At 41.8% G+C, this 26,442-nt stretch overlaps 3 protein-coding genes and 1 long non-coding RNA gene across 6 annotated transcripts in view; 2 read left to right on the top strand and 2 right to left on the bottom strand.

The window, feature by feature from the left end:
* The window catches only part of LOC118381269 (pre-mRNA splicing regulator USH1G-like), a 32,000-nt gene extending 26,659 nt beyond the window's left edge, over positions 1-5,341 (bottom strand). Inside the window, exon 1 of the mRNA XM_052477670.1 lies at positions 5,100-5,341. Coding sequence (XP_052333630.1) covers positions 5,100-5,293 — 194 coding nt within the window. The 5' untranslated portion in view covers positions 5,294-5,341. The remainder of the gene's footprint in view (positions 1-5,099) is intronic.
* Positions 5,342-7,027: 1,686 nt separating this feature from the next.
* LOC118382386 (proton channel OTOP3-like) lies at positions 7,028-21,323 on the top strand. 2 transcript variants are annotated; one of them, XM_052477668.1, is made up of 8 exons: positions 7,028-7,638; positions 7,826-7,973; positions 16,703-16,839; positions 17,041-17,099; positions 17,421-17,560; positions 19,385-20,076; positions 20,340-20,519; positions 20,724-21,323. In XM_052477668.1, the coding sequence occupies exons 1-8, from the start codon at positions 7,300-7,302 to the stop codon at positions 20,892-20,894; spliced, it is 1,866 nt and encodes a 621-aa protein (XP_052333628.1). In that variant the 5' UTR covers positions 7,028-7,299; the 3' UTR covers positions 20,895-21,323. The 2 variants fall into 2 exon arrangements, with proteins under 2 accessions (XP_052333628.1, XP_052333629.1); XM_052477669.1 differs by having other exon boundaries at positions 7,029-7,638; positions 19,388-20,076.
* A 119-nt stretch (positions 21,324-21,442) lies between these two features.
* On the top strand, positions 21,443-21,983 carry LOC127911362 (uncharacterized). The gene is made up of 3 exons (XR_008077950.1): positions 21,443-21,588; positions 21,631-21,696; positions 21,834-21,983. It is a non-coding gene; the product is annotated as an uncharacterized LOC127911362 (long non-coding RNA).
* Positions 21,984-22,799: 816 nt separating this feature from the next.
* Positions 22,800-26,442, bottom strand: part of LOC118373174 (protein HID1-like) — a 39,562-nt gene continuing 35,919 nt past the window's right edge. For both annotated transcript variants that reach the window (XM_052477666.1, XM_052477665.1), the window contains exons 18-20: positions 25,248-25,339; positions 24,732-24,890; positions 22,800-23,684 (exon numbers count right to left, since the gene is read on the bottom strand). In XM_052477666.1, coding sequence (XP_052333626.1) covers positions 23,621-23,684; positions 24,732-24,890; positions 25,248-25,339 — 315 coding nt within the window. In that variant the 3' untranslated portion in view covers positions 22,800-23,620. The remainder of the gene's footprint in view (positions 23,685-24,731; positions 24,891-25,247; positions 25,340-26,442) is intronic.

The raw sequence follows: 26,442 nt of genomic DNA, 5'->3' as shown, positions 1-26,442 counted from the left end.
AAACAAGAAATAAGAAAAAAACGGAAAACTTGAGTGTGCATAACTATTCACCCCCCCCAAAGTCAATACTTTGTAGAGCCACCTTTTGCAGCAATTACAGTTGAAAGTCTCTTGAGGTCTGTCTCTATAAGCTTGGCACATCTAACCTCTGGGAATTTTTCCCATTCTTCAAGGCAAAACGGTTCCAGCTTCTTCTGGATGTCATAAGGTGAATGCACCAATTTGTAAGTCGCTCTGGATAAGAGCGTCTGCTAAATGACTTAAATGTAAATGTAAATGTCTTCAAGTTGGATGGGTTCCGCTGGTGTAGAGCAGTCTTTAAAGTCATAGAACAGTTTCTCAATTGGATCGAGGTCTGGGCTTTGACTCGGCCATTCCAAGACATTTAAATGTTTCCCCTTACACCGCTTGAGTGTTGCTTTGGAAGTATGCTAAGGGTCATTGTCCTGCTGGAAGGTGAACCTCCGCCCCAGTCTCAAATCTCTGGAAGACTGAAACCGGTTTCCCTCAAGAATTTCCCTATATTTAGCGCCATCCATCATTCCTTCAATTCTGACAAGTTTCCCAGTCCCTGCCGATGAAAAACATCCCCAAAGCATGATGCTGCCACCACCATGGGATGATGTTCTCTGGGTGATGAAATGTGTTTGGTTTTCCACCAGACATAGCATTTTCCTTAATGGCCAAAAAGCTCAATTTTAGGCTTATCTGAACAGGAGTCTCCCACATGCCTTTTGGTGAACACCAAACGTGTTTGCTTATTTTTGTCTTTAAACAACTCCTTTTTTTCTGGCCAATCTTCTGTAAAGCCCAGCTCTGTGGAGTGTACGACTTAAAGTGATCCCATGAACAGAGACTCCAATATCCGCTGTGGAGCTTTGCAGCCCCTGCAGGGTTATCTTTGGTCTCTTTGTTGCCTCTCTGATTAATGTTCTCCTTGCCTGGTCCGTGAGTATTGGTGGGCGGCCGTCTCTTGGCAGGTTTGTTATGGTGCCATATTCTTTCAATTTTTTAATTTTGGGATATTTTTTTATAACCCAAACCTGATCTGTACTTCTCCACAACTTTGTCCCTGAACTATTTGGAGAGCTCCTTCGTCTTCATGGTGCCGCTTGCTTGGTGGTGCCGCTTACTTAGTGGTGTTGCAGACTCTGGGTGTAACGGTCGTCGTATGAAGGAAAGGACCAAAGCGCATCGTGGTAAGTGTTCGTCTTGATTTTTAATATGAATAGTGAACACTGAAACAAAAACAATAAAACGACAAACGAACAGTCCTGAACGGTGAAATAAAACACAGAACAGAAAATAAACACCCATGAAACACATTACATTACATTACATTTAAGTCATTTAGCAGACGCTCTTATCCAGAGCGAAGTGGGAAAAGACTACCTAAGTATGATTCTCAATCAGAGACAACTAACGACACCTGCCTCTGATTGAGAACCATACCAGGCCAAATGCAAACACAACATAGAAAATGGAACATAGACAACCCACCTAACTCACGCACTGACCATACTAAAACAAAGACAACATAGAAAACGGAACATAGACAACCCACCTAACTCACGCACTGACCATACTAAAACAAAGACATAACAAAAGAACTAAGGTCAGAATGTGACACTGGGGCCTTTCAGAACAGGTGTATATACACTGGGATCATGTGACTGATCATGTGACACTTAGATTCCACACAGGTGGACTTTATTTAACTAATAATGTGACTTCTGAAGCTAATTGGTTGCACCAGATCTTATTTAAGGGCTTCATATCAAAGGGGGTGAATACATAGATACACACACACACCACATATGCACTCACCACGTTCAGTTTTTATGAATTTTTTAAACAAGTAATTATTTTCATTTCACTTCACCAATTTGGACTATTTTGTGTATGTCAATTACATGAAATCCAAATGAAAATCCATTTAAATTACAGGTTGTAATGCAACAAAATAGGAAAAACGCCAAGGAGGATGAATACTTTTGCAAGGCACTGTACCTACATGTACATATTACCTCAACTAACCGGTGACCCCGAACATTGACTCTGTACAGGTACCCCCCCCCCTGTGTATAGTCTCGCTATTGTTATTTTACTGCTGCTCTTTAATTACTTGTTACTTTTATATCTTATTCTTACTCGTATTATTTTGAATCTGCATTGTTGGTTAGGGATTCGTAAGTAAGCATTTCACTGTTTCACCTGTTATATTCGGCGCATGTGACTAATACCATTTGATTTGATTTGCTGTGCCTTAGACCGCTGCGCCACTCGGTAGCCCAGTGGTTTGTGTGGGGAACAAAGATTATAGCCGTCATCTGGCGGTAGCTGCCTACCACTGTAGCTCACAAGGACAGGAGTCCGAACTTACCCGCAGGCTAACAGTGTGGTGGAGGAGTGGGCCCTTTCAAAAGTCAGTCTGAATGAAAACAAGCATCTCATGTAATTGAGCTGATGTTTATCACCTCTGATTCAGAGGGGTTGGGTTAAATGTGGAAGACACATTTCAGTTGAAGGCATTCAGTTGTACAACCGACTGGTATCCCCCTTTCCCTTTCCACTGCTACTTCCATAGAGGTGTGTGTGTGTGTGTGTGTGTGTGTGTGTGTGTGTGTGTGTGTGTGTGTGTGTGTGTGTGTGTGTGTGTGTGTGTGTGTGTGTGTGTGTGTGTGTGTGTGTGTGTGTGTGTGTGTGTGTGTGTGTGTGTGTGTGTGTGTGTGTACACGCTTGCACGCGTGCATAAGTATTCACGCAGCACGGTTGTGCATTGTTGTCTGAGAGAGTATTGGTTAGCAGGCCATCCTTCTGTCAGTGACATTTGCCTTTGATTAGGCTTGTTAAAATAGAAACACAAAGGTGTCCATCACATTAACAGCCCTGTTGGACGGGATGAGGAGGGTCAAACTAGCAGACATAAATCCCGAGCTGGCACTAAAGTGGCCGTTTGAATGTAAATGTTGCTCCTAGACAGTAATCTGAACCAGTTGACTGAAGGTTTTAGTGATCTTCTGCAGTTCAATGCCAGGATAGCGTGTTGGATTCCTGGACCAGCCTGTCATGGCTCTGAACCAACCAGTTCCCATCACCATGACTGTCTGGTAAACCTGTCACGGCTCTGATCCAACCAGTTCCCATCACCATGACTGTCTGGTAAACCTGTCACGGCTCTGATCCAACCAGTTCCCATCACCATGACTGTCTGGTAAACCTGTCACGGCTCTGAACCAACCAGTTCCCATCACCATGACTGTCTGGTAAACCTGTCACGGCTCTGAACCAACCAGTTCCCATCACCATGACTGTCTGGTAAACCTGTCACGGCTCTGAACCAACCAGTTCCCATCACCATGACTGTCTGGTAAACCTGTCACGGCTCTGAACCAACCAGTTCCCATCACCATGACTGTCTGGTAAACCTGTCATGGCTCTGAGCCAACCAGTTCCCATCACCATGACTGTCTGGTAAACCTGTCACGGCTCTGATCCAACCAGTTCCCATCACCATGACTGTCTGGTAAACCTGTCACGGCTCTGAACCAACCAGTTCCCATCACCATGACTGTCTGGTAAACCTGTCACGGCTCTGAACCAACCAGTTCCCATCACCATGACTGTCTGGTAAACCTGTCATGGCTCTGAACCAACCAGTTCCCATCACCATGACTGTCTGGTAAACCTGTCATGGCTCTGAACCAACCAGTTCCCATCACCATGACTGTCTGGTAAACCTGTCATGGCTCTGAACCAACCAGTTCCCATCACCATGACTGTCTGGTAAACCTGTCACGGCTCTGAACCAACCAGTTCCCATCACCATGACTGTCTGGTAAACCTGTCATGGCTCTGAACCAACCAGTTCCCATCACCATGACTGTCTGGTAAACCTGTCACGGCTCTGAACCAACCAGTTCCCATCACCATGACTGTCTGGTAAACCTGTCACGGCTCTGAGCCAACCAGTTCCCATCACCATGACTGTCTGGTAAACCTGTCACGGCTCTGATCCAACCAGTTCCCATCACCATGACTGTCTGGTAAACCTGTCACGGCCCTGATCCAACCAGTTCCCATCACCATGACTGTCTGGTAAACCTGTCATGGCTCTGAACCAACCAGTTCCCATCACCATGACTGTCTGGTAAACCTGTCACGGCTCTGAGCCAACCAGTTCCCATCACCATGACTGTCTGAGTGCGTCCCCAATGGAGCCCTATTCCTTATATAAGTAAATATACAGAGCATTCGAGAAAGTATTCAGACACCTTGTTCCACATTTTGTTACGTTACAGCCTTACTCTAAAACAGGTTCAATTTTTAAAAAATGGGCAGGACAACAACACCTAAGCACACAGCCAAGACAACACAGGAGGTGCTTCGGGACAAGTCTCTGAATGTCCTTGAGTGGTCCAGCCAAAGCCCGGACTTAAACCCGATCTCTGGAGAGAACCTGACTTAGCTTGAGAGGATCTGCAGAGAAGAATGGAAGAAACTCCCCAAATACAGGTGTGCCAAGCTGGTAGCGTCATACCCAAGTAGACTCAAGGCTGTAATCGCTGCCAAAGGTGCTTCCACAAAGTACTGAGTAAAGGGTCTGAATACTTATGTAAATGTGATATTTCAGTTTTTTTTATTTGTAATACATTTGCAAACATTTCCAAAAACCTGCTTTTGATTTGTCATTATGGGGTATTGTGTGTAGATTAATGAGGGGGGAAACGAATTAATCAATTTTAGAATAAAGCTGTACTAAATGTGGAAAAGGTCAAGGGGTCTGACTACTTTCCGAATGCACTGTATATAAACATACACATAATTGCATGTCTCTGGTCTAGGCTATATTGCTCTGACTCTGCGCTTTCAGATGGAAGGAAGTGAGAAGATACTGTGCATAAATTGCAAACTTCCCTTTGCGCACGCTGCACTGACATGCGACAATGCTCCTCCGCACCTGTTTGTTGATACTTCAACTGGTAGGCCAATTTGCAATCCGGACACCTGAGCTATTTTTTAAATTAGTTGCCTTGTTACTTCCTCGCAAGAGAAGCTATAGGCTTTATCGGCTGCTTAGGAAACGTAAAGAAGCTTACCCTCTTCCCACAACGAGTCGGAGCGCATCAAGGTTGCCGTGGTACGCAGCCCATAACGTCGGTGTCATTCCGTCTTCATCGGGCGCGTTGAGCTGCTTCCGAGTGGCCTCTCTGAGTAGGTCCAGGTAGCCATCCCGGGCTGCCCGGTGGTACTTGTCGTTCATAGTGCCTACGGCTCTGATAGCCTGGCTCATGGTCAGTTATTTGGCATCTAGGTGTGCTAAGAGCTTTCCTTCCGAGGGGGCAAGTTTGTTGGGACGCTTCCCTCAGGAAGGAGGCAGGGACTACAGAGCGGTTGCCAGGGGGACACATCAGACGGTTGTCAAACAGGGAGGGGTTCAGAGAAGTTGACAGCCTTAAACCTGTCACTGTAATCATTTGTTTTAGTTTTAACCTTAGTAAGCAAATGAATTGTGAATGCATTTTTTTTTTATCCATTCAATTCTGAATAGTAGCCTAACAATTTCAATTAGGCCCAGCTAATTTTACTGAATCAATTAGTAATGTCATTATTCATTATTGCATTTTAATAACATGTGCCACTGTACAGTAGATTACTAGCTCAGAACACGGAAATGATTCAACAGTAGCCTGACGAGCTTTTATGACTTCAGTATCATATATTTGAGTTCTTATCTCATGCTATATCTGGGTAATATATATTTTTATTTTATATTTTTTTTTTACCTTTATTTAACCAGGCAAGTCAGTTAAGAACATATTCTTATTTTCAATGACGGCCTGGGAACAGTGGGTTAACTGCCTGTTCAGGGGCAGAACAACATATTTGTACCTTGTCAGCTCGGGGGTTTGAACTCGCAACCTTCCGGTTCCTAGTCCAACGCTCTAACCACTAGGCTACGCTGCCGCCCCATATATCTAGGTAACACGGAAGACTATATGAAGTCAGTGAATGGGTGCCGGCTGTGTTCAAACAAGCAGTAACAGGCACTGACGTTTTTTCCTTTGGTATACATAGCCACACGTTGGACAAACATTTCACCAAAACCCACACAGACTCTATGTATCCTTTGGAGACAAGCTCACACATGACAAAGACATTCTTTGAATAATTGAATTGCAAACAACAAAGAATCCAAAGAACTGTCTTTTAAAAATGTGTGTTAGAATATAACACTTTTGAACCCATGTTTGGTATCTATCTGGAATGTGTTCTCTGATGGGAACTTTGATGACTTCTAAATGGATGTACTGTGTGATGTGTAATATATCTCTGTGATAATTTGTCTGTTCAGAGTGAATCAGACCACTCCGGTCATCAGATCAAGGTGTGACCCGCTCCTAGCAGATGATTTAATTGGCCGTGTTGCTCAGATTTGGTCTGTGATTGGTCAACAACTGATTTGAAATACAAACGATTAAAAAAGGAACGATTGACTTTTGTTCTGTCTCTTCTTGCTTCTTCTTGGTTCCTGCCCTGTTGTGCTGAGACATATACACACACACACACACACACACACACACACACACACACACACACACACACACACACACACACACACACACACACACACACACACACACACACACACACATGTTTACATTGCCAAACCAAGTGAAATAGATAATAAACAAAAGTGAAATAAACACTATGGTGACATCCACTCACTGCACAGCTTTAAGCATTCATTCATGGTTTATTTGAACAATGAAAACACTAAGGTCAACGTGCAACATAAGTCAACTGAGATTTATTGTGTGTGTCCCAAATGGTACCCTATTCCCTATAGAGTGCATTACTTTTGACCAGAGCCCTATAGGGCCATAGTGCACTATTAAGGGAATATGCTGCCATTTGGTACACAGTCTAACAGAAGACTATTTATTTTTATAAAAGGCGTGGCATGATTAGTCCCACATATAGGATTCCGCCACATCTACACAACCCTGGGACTACCAATGGGAGTGCAGGTTAGGCTTTTCACCTGCATTTAAATACACGCTCTTACTGGGTAGGTCCAGCTTCCTAACGCTCATTAGATTTGAATTATGAGGGAGAGGGAAAGAACAAGAGAGACTGCTGGATACGGAATGGATTAAAGAGAGATACAAGGAGAGCAAGAGAGGGAGAGAGAGAGAGAGACCGACAGAGCAAGAGAGAGAGAGAGAGGTTGAAAAAGGAGCTGCAGAGTGGATTTAGTGAAAGTAAAAGGAGTCAGACAAATTCAAGTCAGTAAGTATGGATTCAGAGCATGGTACCTCAGCGACAGCTTACACCATGGTCCCCGGAAGTCAATGCCAGGAGTCTGGTACCACAGCAACAGCCGACACCATTGTCCCCGGAAGTCAATGCCAGGAGTCTGGTACCACAGCAACAGCTGACACCATGGTCCCTGAAAGTCAGTGCCAGGATGAGGAGGAGGAGGAGGAGGAAGAGGAGGCATCCGGAAACCATACGCACCCAGACCCAGTCCTGGTGTGGGCACCCAGTGGGAGACGGCTGCTCTCCGGGCTCCTGGGCCTCAACGTTGTCCTCCTTGGAGCAGCTCTGATAGCTGGCAAGGCCTTCAACCCTCAGGTTAAAAAAATATGAAACAAGGCCAGCACTCACTTGGGATAAAATGTGCAATTAAGCTTTGTTTTAATTCTCTCTAATGAACTCATAGCAACATGTCCTAATAGTCTATGCACGGGCATACTGTACGTTTCAGCTTGAGCATTCCTCTTCGCATGCGTGGTCCCTTAACTGAGACTTCATCCCTCAGGGCCTCAGGCACCAGGAGCCCCAGATCTTCATGTTGCTGCTGATGTGCCTCAGCCTGGCCTGGATGCTGTGGTACCTACTCTGGGCCAGGAGGAAACCTGGGATATGCCCACATAAAGACCACCACGCTGGGGGAATCACAGTCACAGGTAGGCACTCGTGGATTATTATTTGGACTATAAATTGTACCTACTTGTATTGTACTTATGACAAAATGTTGACTCTGTTCTATTGAGACATTTTACTTTATGTTTGTATTCTTGTCTTTTATCATTTCTATTTGTTGCTGCATTGTCGCGAAGGAACCTGCAAGAAAGTATTTAATTGGACGGCGTATACCAACTCTATCCTGTACATACAACTCATAAAACTTAAAACTTGGAGTTATATTTATGGTACTTATTGTTACTTTAGGGTTTGAATAGACAGATAGAAACACATGTCATGGATTATGCCTTATAGGCTACTTATGTAGTATTTATTTGAATAAGAAACTGGGGAAAATTGTAGCTATATACTGCAGGTGTGAAACTTTACCTGGGGACGGTGGGTGTGCTTTAGGACCATGCGGACGCCTCCAAGCTGTAAGGGTAGGAGGTTTGGAATGTTTATCCGACCGCATAAAAAAAGATATAGATACAATTCAAGTTATATGAGATCAAATCCAGACCAGAACTATTATTTTAGCAGGTGACTAAAATTATACATTTATAAATTATACATTTAAATTCTACATTTTTTAATTCTACATTTATAAATTATACAATTAAATTATGCATTTATAAATTATACATTTATAAATCATACATATACATTATACATGTATAAATTATGCATTTATAAATTATACATTTAAATTGTACATTTTTAAAACATACATTTATAAATTATACATTTATACATATACATTATACATTTATATAAATTATACATTCATACATTTTACATTTATAAATTATACATATACATTATACAGTTATAAATTATGCATTTATAAATTATACATTTAAATTGTACATTTTTAAAACATACATTTATACATATACATTATACATTTATCAATTATACATTTAAATGATGCTTTTATAAATTATACATTTACAAATTATACATTTATAAATTATACATTTAAATTGTACATTTTTAAAACATACATTTATACATATACATTATACATTTATCAATTATACATTTAAATGATGCTTTTATAAATTATACATTTATAAATTATACATTTATAAATTATACATTTAAATGATGCTTTTATAAATTATACATTTACAAATTATACATTTATAAATTATACATTTAAATTGTACATTTTTAAAACATACATTTATACATATACATTATACATTTATCAATTATACATTTAAATGATGCTTTTATAAATTATACATTTATAAATTATACATTTATAAATTATACATTTAAATGATGCTTTTATAAATTATACATTTACAAATTATACATTTATAAATTATACATTTAAATTGTACATTTTTAAAACATACATTTATACATATACATTATACATTTATCAATTATACATTTAAATGATGCTTTTATAAATTATACATTTACAAATTATACATTTACACTATACATTCAATAAGGTTGACAGATGTAGTATATATAAAGCCCATTTTAGGAAGCCTATAAAGAGGCTGAAAAAACCTCCACAAATGATTTACAGGACACTTGGAGGATATTGTTCCTCACTGCAAAAGACTATTCCATTTTTCTCTAAGTAAGAAAAGCTATTCAAGAATTGACTACATTTTTACTTCCCAAAATGCACTCAAAAAATGTACTGTATTAAAAAAATGAATAGTGATATAGTGATATCATTTCATTCTCCGGTGTCATGTTTAATTCCACCAATAGAAAATACACTGAAGTGACAAAATTTGGAGAATGAAAAGAACTCATCTTCTGGATCCGATACATAAATGAGAAAATAAAAACCTTTACCATTACAAATTTAGATGTAGAGGACAGAGAAAAGCTTGGGCTTTTAAGGCATACGTCAGGGGGGGGCAAAAGTACTTGGCAAAAGTTTAATCTGATTTAGAAATTAAAGTTAAAGAAGAAGACAAGGAAATCCCTATCTTAGATAAAGCCCGTCAAAAAACATCTTTACAAGGTAAAGAAGAAAATAAAATTGATGTCTTTCTTTTGAAGAGAGCAAACAACTACAGCATGCTACTTAATGGTAAATAAACTTGGTAAATATGTCACAGCAGCATGCTACTTGGTAAATATGTCACAGCAGCATGCTACTTGGTAAATATGTCACAGCAGCATGCTACTTGGTAAATATGTCACAGCAGCATGCTACTTGGTAAATATGTCACAGCAGCATGCTACTTGGTAAATATGTCACAGCAGCATGCTACTTGGTAAATATGTCACAGCAGCATGCTACTTGGTAAATATGTCACAGCAGCATGCTACTTGGTAAATATGTCACAGCAGCATGCTCCTTGGTAAATATGTCACAGCAGCATGCTACTTGGTAAATATGTCACAGCAGCATGCTACTTGGTAAATATGTCACAGCAGCATGCTACTTGGTAAATATGTCACAGCAGCATGCTACTTGGTAAATATGTCACAGCTGCATGCTACTTGGTAAATATGTCACAGCAGCATGCTACTTGGTAAATATGTCACAGCAGCATGCTACTTGGTAAATATGTCACAGCAGCATGCTACTTGGTAAATATGTCACAGCAGCATGCTACTTGGTAAATATGTCACAGCAGCATGCTACTTGGTAAATATGTCACAGCAGCATGCTACTTGGTAAATATGTCACAGCAGCATGCTACTTGGTAAATATGTCACAGCAGCATGCTACTTGGTAAATATGTCACAGCAGCATGCTACTTGGTAAATATGTCACAGCAGCATGCTACTTGGTAAATATGTCACAGCAGCATGCTACTTGGTAAATATGTCACAGCAGCATGCTACTTGGTAAATATGTCACAGCAGCATGCTACTTGGTAAATATGTCACAGCAGCATGCTACTTGGTAAATATGTCACAGCAGCATGTTACTTGGTAAATATGTCACAGCAGCATGCTACTTGGTAAATATGTCACAGCAGCATGCTACTTGGTAAATATGTCACAGCAGCATGCTACTTGGTAAATATGTCACAGCAGCATGCTACTTGGTAAATATGTCACAGCAGCATGCTACTTGGTAAATATGTCACAGCTGTCACAAAACGAATACACACTAAACCAGATAAAGATAGAAAAGTGGTACTTAGAAACAACAACGCGATTAAATACCATTTTAAAAAGCTTCCGTGAAAATGTATATCAATCAGAATTAAAACGACAATTGGACGGATCCTAAAGCCTTCTTAGACTCAACAACTCTGAAGCAACTGTCAAGCAGACTAAAAATAATTACTAAAAACAAAGATCACCCAAGAATAAATATTAGATCCTGTTAAAACATTTGCATGGAGAAAATCACCAGGAATGGATGGCTTTCCCATAGAATACACACCTCACTCAATTCAGTACTTCCTAGTTCCATGTATCAAACAGTTATTTCAGTTATATTATAACCGGGAAAATCTGGAAGGTCCCCTGCTGAACATAAGACCGATAAGTTTAGTAAATTGTGACATTAAATAATAACAAAGCTCATAAGCAATAGAATGGCAAGTCTTACCAGACTTAATACATATCAATCAAACAGGATTTATTACATATAGACACTTACAAACAAATAGAAGAACATGTTTCAGTGCAATACAGTACGCAAAAAAAAAAAAGATATACTGTAGATTTATCAATAATGGCTGTTGATGCCGAAAAAGGCTTTTGACTGTCTTGAATGGCATTTTCTATTCAAAACTTTGAACTTTCCAGCTGAAATAATACATTATATAAACATGTTGTATGAATGTCCTAAAGCAAAACTATACACAAATAATACATTATTTGATGAAATTGCTTGAGAAAGGTGCACAAGAAAGGAATGTCCCCTCTCCCCTCCTGTTTGCACTGGCAATTGAACTGCTTGCAGAAAGAACTAGACAGGACCCAAACATAACAGCTATCAGTATTGATTAACATGAATTTAAACTACACATATTTGCAGATGATATGCTGATTTTCCTGACCAATATTAAAAACTCAATTCCTCTTTGCTAAAAATATTTTCAGAAAATAAAAACAAATCTCAGGATATAAAATGTACGTGTAAATAACAAACCAAATAATGGCAATAGGGGGAAATAAAAGTATTTTACTAGTTATCTACAACAATCCTTTAAGTCGACCACAGAGAAAACGAAATACTTAGGATGCTTAATAAGTGACAACAAACAACAAATATATAAAGATAACTTTATTCCATTACTCAACAATATGAAAGCAGATCTAATTATCTAATTTATAATCTACCTCATAAATCTTACAGGTAGAATACAACTCTTTAGAATGGCTGCCAAAGTTTTTGTATTTATTTTCAGAAATACCGTTTACCCCACTGAAGAATATATGCAGTCATAGCAAACTAAAATGCATATCATAAGAAGGAAAGTTTAACATCAACCTACTGTAAGTCTGAGGTTGGTTTTAACCTTCCGGACTTGGAATTGTATCAACTTGCCACCCAGGACTTTTACTTGCCAGATGTAGTTAAATACAGTAAAGAGGAACAATGGGTACATAGTGAAGATGTGCCTGCTCATCCCCAGAATCAGTAAAGAGGAACAATGGGTACATAGTGAAGATGTGCCTGCTCATCCCCAGAATCAGTAAAGAGGAACAATGGGTACATAGTGAAGATGTGCCTGCTCATCCCCAGAATCAGTAAAGAGGAACAATGGGTACATAGTGAAGATGTGCCTGCTCATCCCCAGAATCAGTAAAGAGGAACAATGGGTACATAGTGAAGATGTGCCTGCTCATCCCCAGAATCAGTAAAGAGGAACAATGGGTACAGAGTGAAGATGTGCCTGCTCATCCCCAGAATCAGTAAAGGAACAATGGGTACATAGTGAAGATGTGCCTGCTCATCCCCAGAATCAGTAAAGAGGAACAATGGGTACATAGTGAAGATGTGCCTGCTCATCCCCAGAATCAGTAAAGAGGAACAATGGGTACATAGTGAAGATGTGCCTGCTCATCCCCAGAATCAGTAAAGAGGAACAATGGGTACATAGTGAAGATGTGCCTGCTCATCCGCAGAATCCGTAAAGAGGAACAATGGGTACATAGTGAAGATGTGCCTGCTCATCCCCAGAATCAGTAAAGAGGAACAATAGGTACATAGTGAAGATGTGCCTGCTCATCCCCAGAATCAGTAAAGAGGAACAATGGGTACATAGTGAAGATGTGCCTGCTCATACCCAGAATCAGTAAAGAGGAACAATGGGTACATAGTGAAGATGTGCCTGCTCATCCCCAGAATCAGTAAAGAGGAACAATGGGTGCATAGTGAAGATGTGCCTGCTCATCCCCAGAATCAGTAAAGAGGAACAATGGGTACATAGTGAAGATGTGCCTGCTCATCCCCAGAATCAGTAAAGAGGAACAATGGGTACATAGTGAAGATGTGCCTGCTCATCCCCAGAATCAGTAAAGAGGAACAATGGGTACATAGTGAAGATGTGCCTGCTCATCCCCAGAATCAGTAAAGAGAAACAATGGGTACATAGTGAAGATGTGCCTGCTCATCCCCAGAATCAGTAAAGAGGAACAATGGGTACATAGTGAAGATGTGCCTGCTCATCCCCAGAATCAGTAAAGAGGAACAATGGGTACATAGTGAAGATGTGCCTGCTCATCCCCAGAAACAGTAAAGAGAAACAATAGGTACATAGTGAAGATGTGCTTGCTCATCCCCAGAACACACAGTGCTTTCGGGAAAGTATTCAGACCCCTTGACTTTTCCACATTTTGTTACATTACAACTTTATTCTAAAATTGATCAAATACATTTCCCCCCCTCACCAATCTACACCCATAATGACAAAGTGAAAACAGGTTTTTAGACATTTTTGCAAATATATTCAAAATTAAAAACAGAAATACTTTATTTACATAAGTATTCAGACCCTTTAATAAGAGACAAAGAGACATTGTGCTCAGGTACATCCTGTTTTCATTGATCATCCTTGAGATGTTTCTACAACTTGATTGGAGTCCACCTGTGTTCAATTCAATTGATTGGACATGATTTAGAAAGGCCCACACCTGTCTATATAAGGTCCCACAGTTGACAGTGCATGCCAATACAAAAACCAAGCAATGAGGTCGAAGAAATTATCCGTAGAGCTCCAAGAAAGAATTGTGTCGAGGCACAGTACTGGGGAAGAGTACCAAAATATTTCTGAAGCATTAAAGGTCCCCAAGAACATAGTGGCCTCCATAATTCTTAAATGGAAGAAGTTTGGAACCACCAAGACTCTTCCTAGAGCTGGCCGGCCGCCCAAACTGAGCAATCCAGGGAGAAGGGCCTTGGTCAGGGAGGTAACCAAGAACCCGATGTTCACTCTGAAAGAGCTCCAGAGTTCCTCTGTGGAGATGGGAGAACCTTCCAGAAGGACAACCATCTATGCAGCACTCCACCAATCAGACCTTTATGGAAGAGTGGCCAGACGAAAGCCACTCCTCAGTAAAACGCGCATGAAGGCCTGTGGGGATGTTTTTCAGCGTCAGGGACCGGGAAATTTTGTTTGGATCGAAGGAAAGATTAACGGAGCAAAGTACAGAGAGATCCTTGATGAAATCTGCCCAGAGTCCTCAGGACCTCAGACTGGGGAGAAGGTTCAAAAACAAAATGGAAGAAAATGAAGAACCAATATCACTTCCTTAAAACACAACCTTCTGGAACAATCCTAGGTTAACTCTTCAGAAGTCCCCTATAAATGTATCCACATGGAAAACTAAAGGCATAGAAACTATAAATGACTTTTGGTAACAGGAAATGCATGTATTTCCATTACATAATTAACAAGTGTAGATAGTTTCAAATACATGCAACTTAAAAGTTACATATCACGAAATGTTGATTTGAAATCTTTTGGACATCAAAGCAACTTTGAGGGAATGATGTAAGAAAATGATGTTCACATGATAGGTAATATATACGGAACATTGCAGAGAGCCTATCCAACTGACAATCTCTTAGAAAATAATATAAACTATTGGAACCAAGACTTAAAAAATAACTGATGTTGGCACAAGATGGAGGTAGAGTTGGAACATAACTAACAAAATTACAGATAACAAAAACGCATGCTTAATCCAGTACAAACTAATGTACAGAGTCAAAAATAATAATGACTCAATAATCCTTGCTATAATCCTTGCTTCCTGGGAATGCTATAAAGTCCGGGAGTTCTGGGCGGAGCTAGAAAATTGTCTGTGAGAAGTATTATACCGTGAACTCACTTTGAATCCACCTGTCTGCATATTTAAAGACATGGTGTGTTGGGGTAATAGTGAGATACCTGATGGGTTGGATGAGTCTCTTCTCATCGCTCATCTTGAAAAAAAAACTGAAAACATGGAAATCAATCATTCCAACCATCATTAACACAATGGAAAAACATCGAATGATTTCGTATTTAAATAATGAAAATGCTTGAGTTACAAATCGAAACAAAATGGTGCAGTTTCAGGCCATGTGTGTTTACGGATCCCTGCGGAACTTTCATTACACACGCCTGGCCCCGATTCCCAGTGATTAGTCATTTGTATGTGTGCCCTTGGTTTACCATTGTCCTGTGGATTATTGTTTACAATGTCCGTTGGTGAGTGTGAGTACCTGTGCTGTGTGTTTTGGGCTTTCGTGCCCTTGTGGATTGAGCAGATGATTACGGGTCTCGTCCCGCCCCGCGTGTTAATCATTGTGCGCTTGTGTTATTTATTCGAGGTACTCCTCGCTCTTTTAGTTGGGTTTCAACCTTGTGTTTTTGTATCGTGTTTGATTGGTTTGCGTCCCCGTGCCTTTACTCAGCACGCTGTAATTTGGGTATTAAAAAAAAAACTATTACACATTCCTGCACCTGTCTCCCGACCCATTCATATCAACGTGACGGAGAGGGATGGGGGTGTGTGCTAGTGGCCGGGGCAGGTGTGATGCAGTTGTTTGAATGTGTATGCTTTATATTGTTTATAAAATATATATATATTTAAACATCTAATGTTATATATATTGTCTGTCATCCCAGAATAAAAGACTTGCATGAGCTCCAGTAGCATCATATCCATCCCTGATGATTGGTTGCCTTGGTTAGGAGTCAGAACCAGAATGTTATACCTGCACTAAATTTACATCATCCGTCCCTAAACGCTTTATAGTGATTTAATGCAGGTTGGGTCATTGTAATTCAATAGGGACAATCATTTCAATGAGGGTGGCTTCTATATTGTGACAGTTTGTAGTTTGTAGTTAGTCATTCAATCAGATAGCTATGCATTATTTTAAATACTTTATTGAAAGACATCTCAAATGGCACCCTGTTCCCAAAGGGCTCTCGTCCAAAGGAGTGCCTTACATAGGGAATAGGATAGCATGTGGGACACATACATAGGGAATAGCATAGCATGTGGGACACATACATAGGGAATAGAATAGCATGTGGGACACATACATAGGGAATAGGATAGCATGTGGGACACATACATAGGGAATAGGATAGCATGTGGGACACATACATAGGGAATAGGATAGCATGTGGGACACATACATAGGGAATAGGATAGCATGTGGGACACATACATAGGGAATAGAATAGCATGTGGGACACATACATAGGGAATAGGATAGCATGTGGGACACAACCTAAACTAAAACTTCTGTTTCTGGTTGACCCCTGACTCCCTGCCATGTCAGTGGTCCTGATGCTGTTTGCCGCCTTCAGTCTCCTGATGCATCTCTTCAAGATGGGTTACTATGTCATGATGAAGGAGTGTAAGCCGGTTGCTAAAGTCCTTGCCCCCTTCATCGAGGCTCCCTTTCTTGGCCTACAGGTAGTCATCAATCATTGGCTTTTGTTTGGACATTTTCCAAAATGTTTAAAATATTTTCAATGCATTTTCATTTGATTGAACCTTTATTGAAAGCAGTCATTTCTCTTTGGTAATAGAGACCTGTATTGAACCTATATTCTAAACTGCTATTGACTCGGACAATGTCATTTCCTTAACATTTGAATGAATGTCTTTTTGTAGACCTATTTGCTCTGGGCTCACTCCAAAGACTGTATTCACAAGCACAAGATCATTACCAGGTGCATGCCTCTCAATTTCATTTACAAAAACATTGACCATCTTGTTATTGGAGAGATCTATGGTATTTGCATTGACTAAAGGAACCAATAGGGACCTATACATTACAAAGTAAACAGGTAATAATGGGATTGCTGGTGTTTGTGAACGGTCGAACCACTCTGTTGCTTATTGTGTGATTTTTATGTGTTTATTTCTGTAGCTTATTGTTATGCAATTTATGTGTTTATTTCAGAGTGAATCATCCATACATCTAATTTCATATCATTTTGTAATACATTTGAACTGTGATATGTGTGTGTGTGTTTATGCTCCCACGCCAGGTCTGGGCTGATGGTTACTCTGAGCGCAGATCTGTTGCTGTGGCTGAACGCGGTGACAGAAGACACAGTTCATCTGGAGATAGAGATGGAGAAGGAAGATGGCCGCGCCACGTATGGCAGTGCAGATAGCTCTGACTCAGGTATATATCGTAGTACATCCTGTCGTGTCTTTTGGCATCATTAAACTGAAGACTTATTTATCAAGTAACTCTCTGTAATTATTATTACGCAATTAAACTGATCAATCATCTAACTGTAATTAACTAGGAAGTCGGGGCACCAAGGAACATTACATTTACATTTAAGTCATTTAGCAGACGCTCTTATCCAGAGCGACTTACAAATTGGTGCATTCACCTTATGACATCCAGTGGAACAGCCACTTTACAATAGTGCATCTAAATCTTTTAGGGGGGATGAGAAGGATTACTTATCCTATTCAGATTACAAAGTTATAATTTTCCTAATACAACTTTTCAGATATTTTAATATCTGATCAATTAGTCTTCTGATTAATGAATTCTTCTTTACCTTACGTTAGTCTCATTCCAAACGTCTCAAATCTGCACGAACCCAGTCTTCACTGAGTCATCCATACATCAATTGTCTTAAAATAATTGATTTACTAACTAAGTAATTCACAGAAATGCATAACAAACAGTAGATAGTTACAAGGAAATGATAGTGGAGTTTCCCTAGTGGGATAAACCAGCATCGCGGCTTGGTGGACAAAAGGGAAGTGAGGGTTGACTGAGATAAGACAACACACAGTTGATAATTATAACAATTGAAATGCTAATCCTTGTACGCTCACTCATTCGGGAATAGTTGCAATCAATATATATATTTACGCTCAGTGTGTCGTCTGGATCTCTGTTGAAAAGTTTGTTTCTGTTGGAGAGTCTGTCCGTCCTCTATCTGTCGTGGTTAGAGTGGATAGTTCAGAGTGACATTCATTCATGTCGTTATAGAATAGATGTTTCGGGGGTTGTCGTTCTTCACGTTCAATGATACCGAATTCCTAGCTGCAGACTAGTAATTAATATCAAAGACTTGTTCTTATTCTGTCGGTATCGATGGTCTAAGAGTTTAACCACGTGGTATGGTTAAAAGATTCAGCAATCGTCTCAAACCCTAGCCCTCTCGTTATCGAGGTAAGCTGGTCTGCAACCTTTGTCCTCTCGTAATTGAGAGAAACATGGTCTATTGAGAAATTCTCAAGGTGGGGGTTTAATTCGGAAGAGCAGAAAAAGGCTGTCTCATGACGCCAGGTCCTAACTGTGTTCACGGGGGCGTGCCAGTGACTTATTAAGTGAAACTTTACACAGAAATACCGTTCTCTCACATTACATCATTACATAGCATCCCATAATTTCACAAATAGTTTAATCTTTCCTCATTCATCCTGTACAACAATTAGACGTAAGCCTCATTTCTGAGGCTACTGTATAAACAGCGTTATGGTAATGTGGCCGTATTGTCTCCCATGAGTTTCACAAAATTGTACCAAACGGACCAGTTCGTAGCTGGAATCTTCACCGATCTTTTATATTATATATTTATATTCCCCAGAACATAAATGTTGTTCGGACCTCAAGTTCTGTGAGGTGGAAGAAATTCCTTTGTTCTCTCTATGAAAAGTCCCTCTCTCTCTCTATACTGTGGCCATGAGGAGATCATCTCCTCCAGGAATTTACGACCCGAGGTCGAAGCAGCCTGAGTGTAGGAGACAGAGAGAGGGGGATTGGCTTGCTGTACCCAAAGAGGGCAACGTCATGACAATCCTTACACAACTAAAACACATATGTACATTTTATCACAATGAAAGTAGGTAAACTGTGCTTGCCCACTAGTCAGACAATTTGGAGGACCTTCAACTGAATTATAAAGATGCTAACAATATCTAATATTACTATTGTATACTATGAAGAAATTATTCACCAACCGGCCTGATTTCCTTTCAGCAGGGCTGAGAAATGCAACGTTATGCCAGTGCAGTGCAGACACAGTGTGCCTGTTCTTCAGGAAGGGTTATGAAGTCCTGTATCCCTTCAACATGGAGTACTACCTGATGGCAGGCTGCATGCTTTATGTGATGTGGAAGAACGTGGGCAGGCGTATGAGCCCTGGGTCAATACCCCACCATGCCCAGAGGATTACCCTACGCATCATCCACGAAGGTGGGATCCTATTCGGGCCGTTGTTCGGGGGTCTGGTCCTTATAGCTGGGGTGGTTGTGTTCATCCTGTATCAAGTTTGGGTGAACCGAGGCCAGCACCGGCACACTGCCTTTCTGATATTCTACTGCTACCATCTAGCTGTGATGCCCATCATGTCCCTCTGCTCCCTGGCTGGCCTGTTGGTCCATAAGCTGGAGAGGAGGGCGGATGAGAGGGGACATAACCCCACGCGTAGCCTGGATGTGGCCCTCCTAGTTGGGGCAGCCCTGGGACAGCTTGCCCTGTCCTATTTCTCTCTGGTGGCTGCTCTGGCTGTGGGGCCTAGCGGACCACTGGGAAGCCTGGATCTTTCCTACTCCCTCCTCAGCCTGTTGGAGCTCCTGCTGCAGAATGTCTTCATCATTGATGGCCTCCACCGAAACCCCAACCTGGCCCTCACCAAGGGTAAAGGAAAGGAGCGGATCAACATATTCATGGCAAGTAACTCTTCTTCTCCTTCTTCAATTTCATGGTTCAAGTAATGTTGACAACTCCAATTCCCTCTGGCCAAAGCTGATTTTCCTACTAAATTTCTTTATTTAAAATATAAGAGAACATATGTATTCATCTAGTCATCTTTGCTTCATAAATTTTTGTCCGCTTAGATAGCACCATACTGTATCGTTACAAATCAGAAGTATAGTTACACTTTTATCTATAGTAATACATTGACAATGTGACCTCTCATGTCCCAAATCAGAAGAGGAAGACCATGGAGAATACAAATGACAGGAATAAAGTAGGAGGAGCGATGTCTCTATTGAAGAGGGGAAAGGCAGTGACAGCACCACCTGTTTGCCAAGTCGAGGAAGGACAACAGACGTGGTACAAAAAAGTCACACAGGAGATCTGTGCCTTCCTCATACTCTCCAATATCATGGTGAGTAACGCCAAGGATATTACATCTGTGTAATATTTACCTAGCCTGGTGGCAGACCTGTTGGTGCTTGTTTGCCTACTCCTATGCTTTGTCCTTGGAGAATATACAGATCTAGGATCAGGCTAGTATTCACACCCTGTCCCTTTTCCAATATAATGTCATTTAAATTCATCCCCTGATATTTTCTCTCTCCCGTCTCCTCAGCTCTGGATGATCCCAGCGTTTGGAGCCCACCCCCAGTTTGAGAACGGCCTGGGGAAGCAGTTCTTTGGCTTCTCTGTCTGGTTTGTCCTGGTCAACCTGGTTCAGCCTCTGGGAGTCTTCTACAGGATGCACTCTGTGGGGGCCCTAATGGAGCTCCTCATCACTGCCTGAGCTCCTATCCTCTCCTCCCCTGTTCTCTTCTCTCTCTGGTTTATCCTGGTCCAGCCTCTGGGAGTCTTCTACAGGATGCACTCTGTGGGGGCCCTGATGGAGCTCCTCATCACTGCCTGAGCTCCTATCCTCTCCTCCCCTGTTCTCTTCTCTGCCTGGTTTATCCTGGTTAACCTGGTTCAGCCTCTGGGAGTCTTCTACAGGATGCACTCTGTGGGGGCCCTGATGGAGCCCCTCATCACTGCCTGAGGGATAGGAACCACAACACTGACGAACTGCTCCACTCTGGGACATAAGGCCACAATGAGCTCCCTCCACCTTTTCATATCCTTGGGTGAAATATTGTGCTGACCAGCTAAATATCACATTTCTGTAAAGATGAGACGTGTAAACATTTCTCTGTTGACATTAAAAACATGTGTACTTTGATTCATAATACATTATTTATTACATGTGATATGTTTCCAGTACTTTGAAAATATTGACATTATGAAATCAGACACAGAATACAATAGCATTTGCCTGCAGTTCAAAAGCCAATACATACATTCCAGAGATATCACTTCTTGTCTCAGTCAGTCAGCTCACAGAGGTCCCGGTCAGTCCCCAGGTCTCAGTCAGTCGGTTCACAGAGGTCCCGGTCAGTCCCCAGGTCTCAGTCAGTCAGCTCACAGAGGTCCCGGTCAGTCCCCAGGTCTCAGTCAGTCGGTTCACAGAGGTCCCGGTCAGTCCCCAGGTCTCAGTCAGTCAGCTCACAGAGGTCCCGGTCAGTCCCCAGGTCTCAGTCAGTCAGCTCACAGAGGTCCTGGTCAGTCCCCAGGTCTCAGTCAGTCAGTTCCGAGGTCCTGGTCAGTCCCCAGGTCTCAGTCAGTCAGTTCCGAGGTCCTGGTCAGTCCCCAGGTCTCTCTCTAGTCTATCTCAGTCAGTCAGTTCACGGAGGTCCCGGTCAGTCCCCAGGTCTCTCTCTAGTCTGTCTCAGTCAGTCTCTATTTCACACTCTTCCAAAATGAAAAAGAGCTTTACTGTGATAAAAGGGATACCAACAAATTTAACTTTCCATAAAAGCATTTCAAGAATATAAACTGAAAATAATAAGTACAATAAATCTTCATCTAAAACATTTAAACAATCTTAGTAACATACACTATTGTATAAAAGTTTGGGGTCACTTAGAAATGTCCTTGTTTTTGAAAGAAAATCACATTTTTTTGTCCATTAAAATAACATCTGATTGATCAGAAATACAGTGTAGACATTGTTAATGTTGTAAATTACTATTGTAGCTGGAAATGACTGACTTAATGAAATATCTACGTAGGCCCATTATCAGCAACCAACACTCCTGTGTTGCAATAGCCTGTTGTGTTACCTAATCCAAGTTTATCATTTTAAAAGGCTAATTGATCATTAGAAAACCATTTTTAAATTATGTTAGCACAGCTGAAAACTGTTGTCCTGATTAAAGAAGCAATAAAACTGGCCTTCTTTAGACTAGTTGAGTATCTGGAGCATCAACATTTGTGGGTTCGATTACAGGCTCAAAATGGCCAGAAACAAATAACTTTCTTCTGAAATTCATCAGTCTTCTTGTTCTGAGAAATGAAAGCCATTCCATGAGAGAAATTGCCAAGAAACTAAAGAACTCTTACAACGCTGTGTACTACTCCCTTAATAGAACAGCGCCATCTGGCAATTTCTCGCATGGAATAGCCTTCATTTCTCAGAACAGGAATAGACTGACGAGTTTCAGAAGAAAGTTATTCGTTTCTGGTCATTTTGAGCCTGTAATCGAACTCACAAATGCTGATGCTTCAGATACTCAACTAGTCTAAAGAAGGCCAGTTTTATCGCTTCTTTTAATCAGGACAACAGTTTTCAGCTGTGCTAACATAATTGCGAAATGGTTTTCTAATGATCAATTAGCCTTTTAAAATGATAAACTTGGATTAGCGAACACAATGTGCCATTGGAACACAGGAGTGATGGTTGCTGATAATGGGCCTCTGTACGCCTATGTAGATATTACATTAAAAATCTGCCGTTTCCAGCTACAATAGTCATTTAAGACATTAACAATGTCTACACTGTATGTCTGATCAATCTGATGTTATTTTAATGGACAAAAAATATATATATTTTTTTCCAAAAACAAGGACATTTCTAAGTGACCCCAAACTTTTGAACGGAAGTGTACATACAGTAGTGTATATGTTTTTTTGTAAAAAGAAATGTAAAAAAATGCACATCAAATTAATAAAGGAATATACCCATGGAAAGCTGCCAAATCATGACTAGAAGAGGGTTAACATGGCAGACCTTCTGGCAGTTGTAGTAGCAGACAGCTTGTAGGAAAAGTGGTTTCGTGACAGTGGTTTGTTACATGATGTTCTACCGGTTGGCACTTCGCAAGAAACAAAATAGAGAAAACAAAAACACTGCAAATTCCTGTTTTCTAGAACAGGTGTGTCTGGTGCAAGTCTTCATCCTCCTCTTCCACACTTCTGTTCAGGTTTGAAGATGGCAGTTGGTGAGAGAGCGGTTGGTGGTTCCCGAGTGCGAACCAGCCATTCCCGAGAGACGTTGTCTGCTTCCCAAATGGCGCTCTACCCCCTATGTAGTGCACTACTTTTTACAGAGGCCCATAGGGCTCGTCAAAAGTGGTGCACTATGAACAGGATAGGGTGCCATTTGGGCCGCAGTCGTAGAGACCTGTTCACCAGCTCCACTTAGATCCTCTGAATCTCAAACAGTCTGACGTCAGTGTCATACCAGATCGGGGGATCCACGTTACTACGGTAACAACAAGAGTCATTGTTAATAAAGATCAGATTGGATTTGAGTGACCATGACAACGACCACCTGTGTGTGCTTCATGGACTAAGCGACTCGGCTAGTTGGTGTGGCTGACCACAAGCTGGGGGCCTGGTTCCTAGACCTGGCTGGGGGCCTGTTCCAGAAAGCTGGATCAATAAGTTAGTCAAATGACTAAAATTGCTTGAAATAACTTCATGTTGAGAAATATAATGTCAAGTTATACTTAACAAAATCAGCTGACCAATTTAATAATCCTGCTTTCAAGAATACCCCACTCCTCTAATGAATTACTCCTAAATATGTGCTAACTCAGTCTGAACTCTATAGTGGCTTGTCTTATTCATTCTGTGTACGGATTAGGTCTTTTCAACTCTTCAAGTTCTTAAGTAAAAATACTTGAAAGTACTACTGTAGTCGTTTTTTGGGCGGGTATCTGTACTTAACTATTTATATTTTGGACTACTTTTACTTCAATATACATTCCTAAAGAAAATAAATGTACTTTCTACTCCATACATTTTCCCTGACAGACAAAACTACTCCTTACATTTTCAATGCTTCGCAGGACAGGAAAATGGTCCAATTCACACACTTATCAAGAGAACACATGGTCATCCCTTCTGCCTCTGATCTGGAGGACTCACTAAACACAAATGCATTGTTTGTAAATTCTGTCTGAGTGTTGGCTATCCATACATTTTTAAAACAAGAAAATGGTGCCACCTGCTTTGCTTAATAGAAGGGATTTTTACTTTCGATAGTTAAGTATATTTGAGAAATGACATGTACCTTTGATACTTAAGTATATTTAAAACCCAAATACTTTTACTCAAGTAGTATTTTACTGGGTGACTTACCTTAATAGAAAGTTACTCAAGTAAAAGTATCTCTACTTTTACTCAAGCATGCCATTTTGGGCCCTTTGTCCACCACTGGGTATTTTACTACTATTGACATTATCACCATCATTAGCCATTGTAAATATCTTAATGTTTCCCTTTTCATTTGGCCCATGTTGCTTACCGTAGATAGATTACTCCCCACATGTATGTGCGGAACCACATGGCGGTGCCCGCGTTGGCCTGGTACTTCCTGATTAAGATGGGGTGAGGTACAGGCAGCAGGCCCACCAGGGTCCCATGCTGCAGGAACTTCAGGATCTCTGACTCGTCGGTCAGACCCCTGGAGGAGATAAACATATCACTTGACTTACTTGAATACATTTAGTTTTACAGGGACAGTGCACATGAAAATCAACATTACTGTAAAGGAGACAGTTTTAGCCAGCCGGCTAATATTCAACCGCAGTCCCTGGGCAGGTAATATGTAGTCTCTCTCATCCATGCTAATCCAGTTCTAGTGAATTCTATTGATCACTGTGTTCTGATCACTTCTGGGTTCCACAATCAAGAAAGATCACAATCCTATTGATAATGTCAGTCATAGACATCTATTTCCAAGCTCTCAGTTTTCGGAACACTTAGGGTTCCACAACCAAAATATAACCTTTCCATTTCCCTTAGGATCCTCGTCTCTTACTTGTCTATGCAGATCTTCTCCACCTGAGGAACCAGAACTTGTAGCAGCCTCATGATCGTCTGGAGAGGAAGCTTAGTCTTCCAGGAGAGGACCTAGTAGAGAACAGTACAGAGAAGGGAGAAGAGGTCACGACCTATCAGGAGGGAGGGATCTTACCAATGATGTACATAACACCACAGCTGTGAATGTACTGTATGATTGAGGGGAGGGAGACAAGGCTGGATGGATGGAGGGAGGGCTGGATGGACCGAGAGATGGCTGGATAGAGGGAGGGAGGGAGGGGGAGGGAGGGAGGGAGGGAGGGAGGGAGGGAGGGAGGGGGAGGGGGAGGGAGGGGGATGGAGGGAGGGATGGAGGGGGAGGGAGGGAGGGAGGGAGGAGAGGGAGATGAGGGAGGGAGGGCTGGATGGGAGAGATGGCTGGATGGAGGGAGGGATGGGACATGGCTGGATGGAGGGAGGGGGAGGGAGACATGGCTAGATGAGGGAGGGAGGGAGGGAGGGAGACATGGCTAGATGAGGGAGGGAGGGAGGGAGGGAGACATGGCTAGATGAGGGAGGGAGGGAGGGGGAGGGAGACATGGCTAGATGAGGGGAGGGAGGGAGGGAGGGAGACATGGCTAGATGAGGACATGGAGACATGGCTAGGAGGGAGGGAGGGAGGGAGGGAGACATGGCTAGATGAGGGAGGGAGGGAGGGAGACATGGCTAGATGAGGGAGGGAGGGAGGGAGACATGGCTAGATGAGGGAGGGAGGGAGGGAGACATGGCTAGATGAGGGAGGGAGGGAGGGAGGGAGACATGGCTAGATGAGGGAGGGAGGGAGGGAGACATGGCTAGATGAGGGAGGGAGGGAGGGAGGGAGACATGGCTAGATGAGGGAGGGAGGGAGGGAGGGAGACATGGCTAGATGAGGGAGGGAGGGAGGGAGGGAGGGAGGGAGACATGGCTAGATGAGGGAGGGAGGGAGGGAGGGAGGGAGACATGGCTAGATGAGGGAGGGAGGGGAGGGAGGGGGAGACATGGCTAGATGAGGGAGGGAGGGAGGGAGGGAGACATGGCTAGATGAGGGAGGGAGGGAGGGAGGGAGACATGGCTAGATGAGGGAGGGGAGGGAGGGAGGGGGAGACATGGCTAGATGAGGGAGGGAGGGAGGGAGGGAGACATGGCTAGATGAGGGAGGGAGGGAGGGAGAC

Source organism: Oncorhynchus keta, chromosome 24 (genome assembly GCF_023373465.1).
Source record: "Oncorhynchus keta strain PuntledgeMale-10-30-2019 chromosome 24, Oket_V2, whole genome shotgun sequence".
NCBI lineage: Eukaryota > Metazoa > Chordata > Actinopteri > Salmoniformes > Salmonidae > Oncorhynchus > Oncorhynchus keta.
Note: the sequence above shows the minus strand (reverse complement) of the source record. Positions and strands in the feature narration are given on the sequence as shown.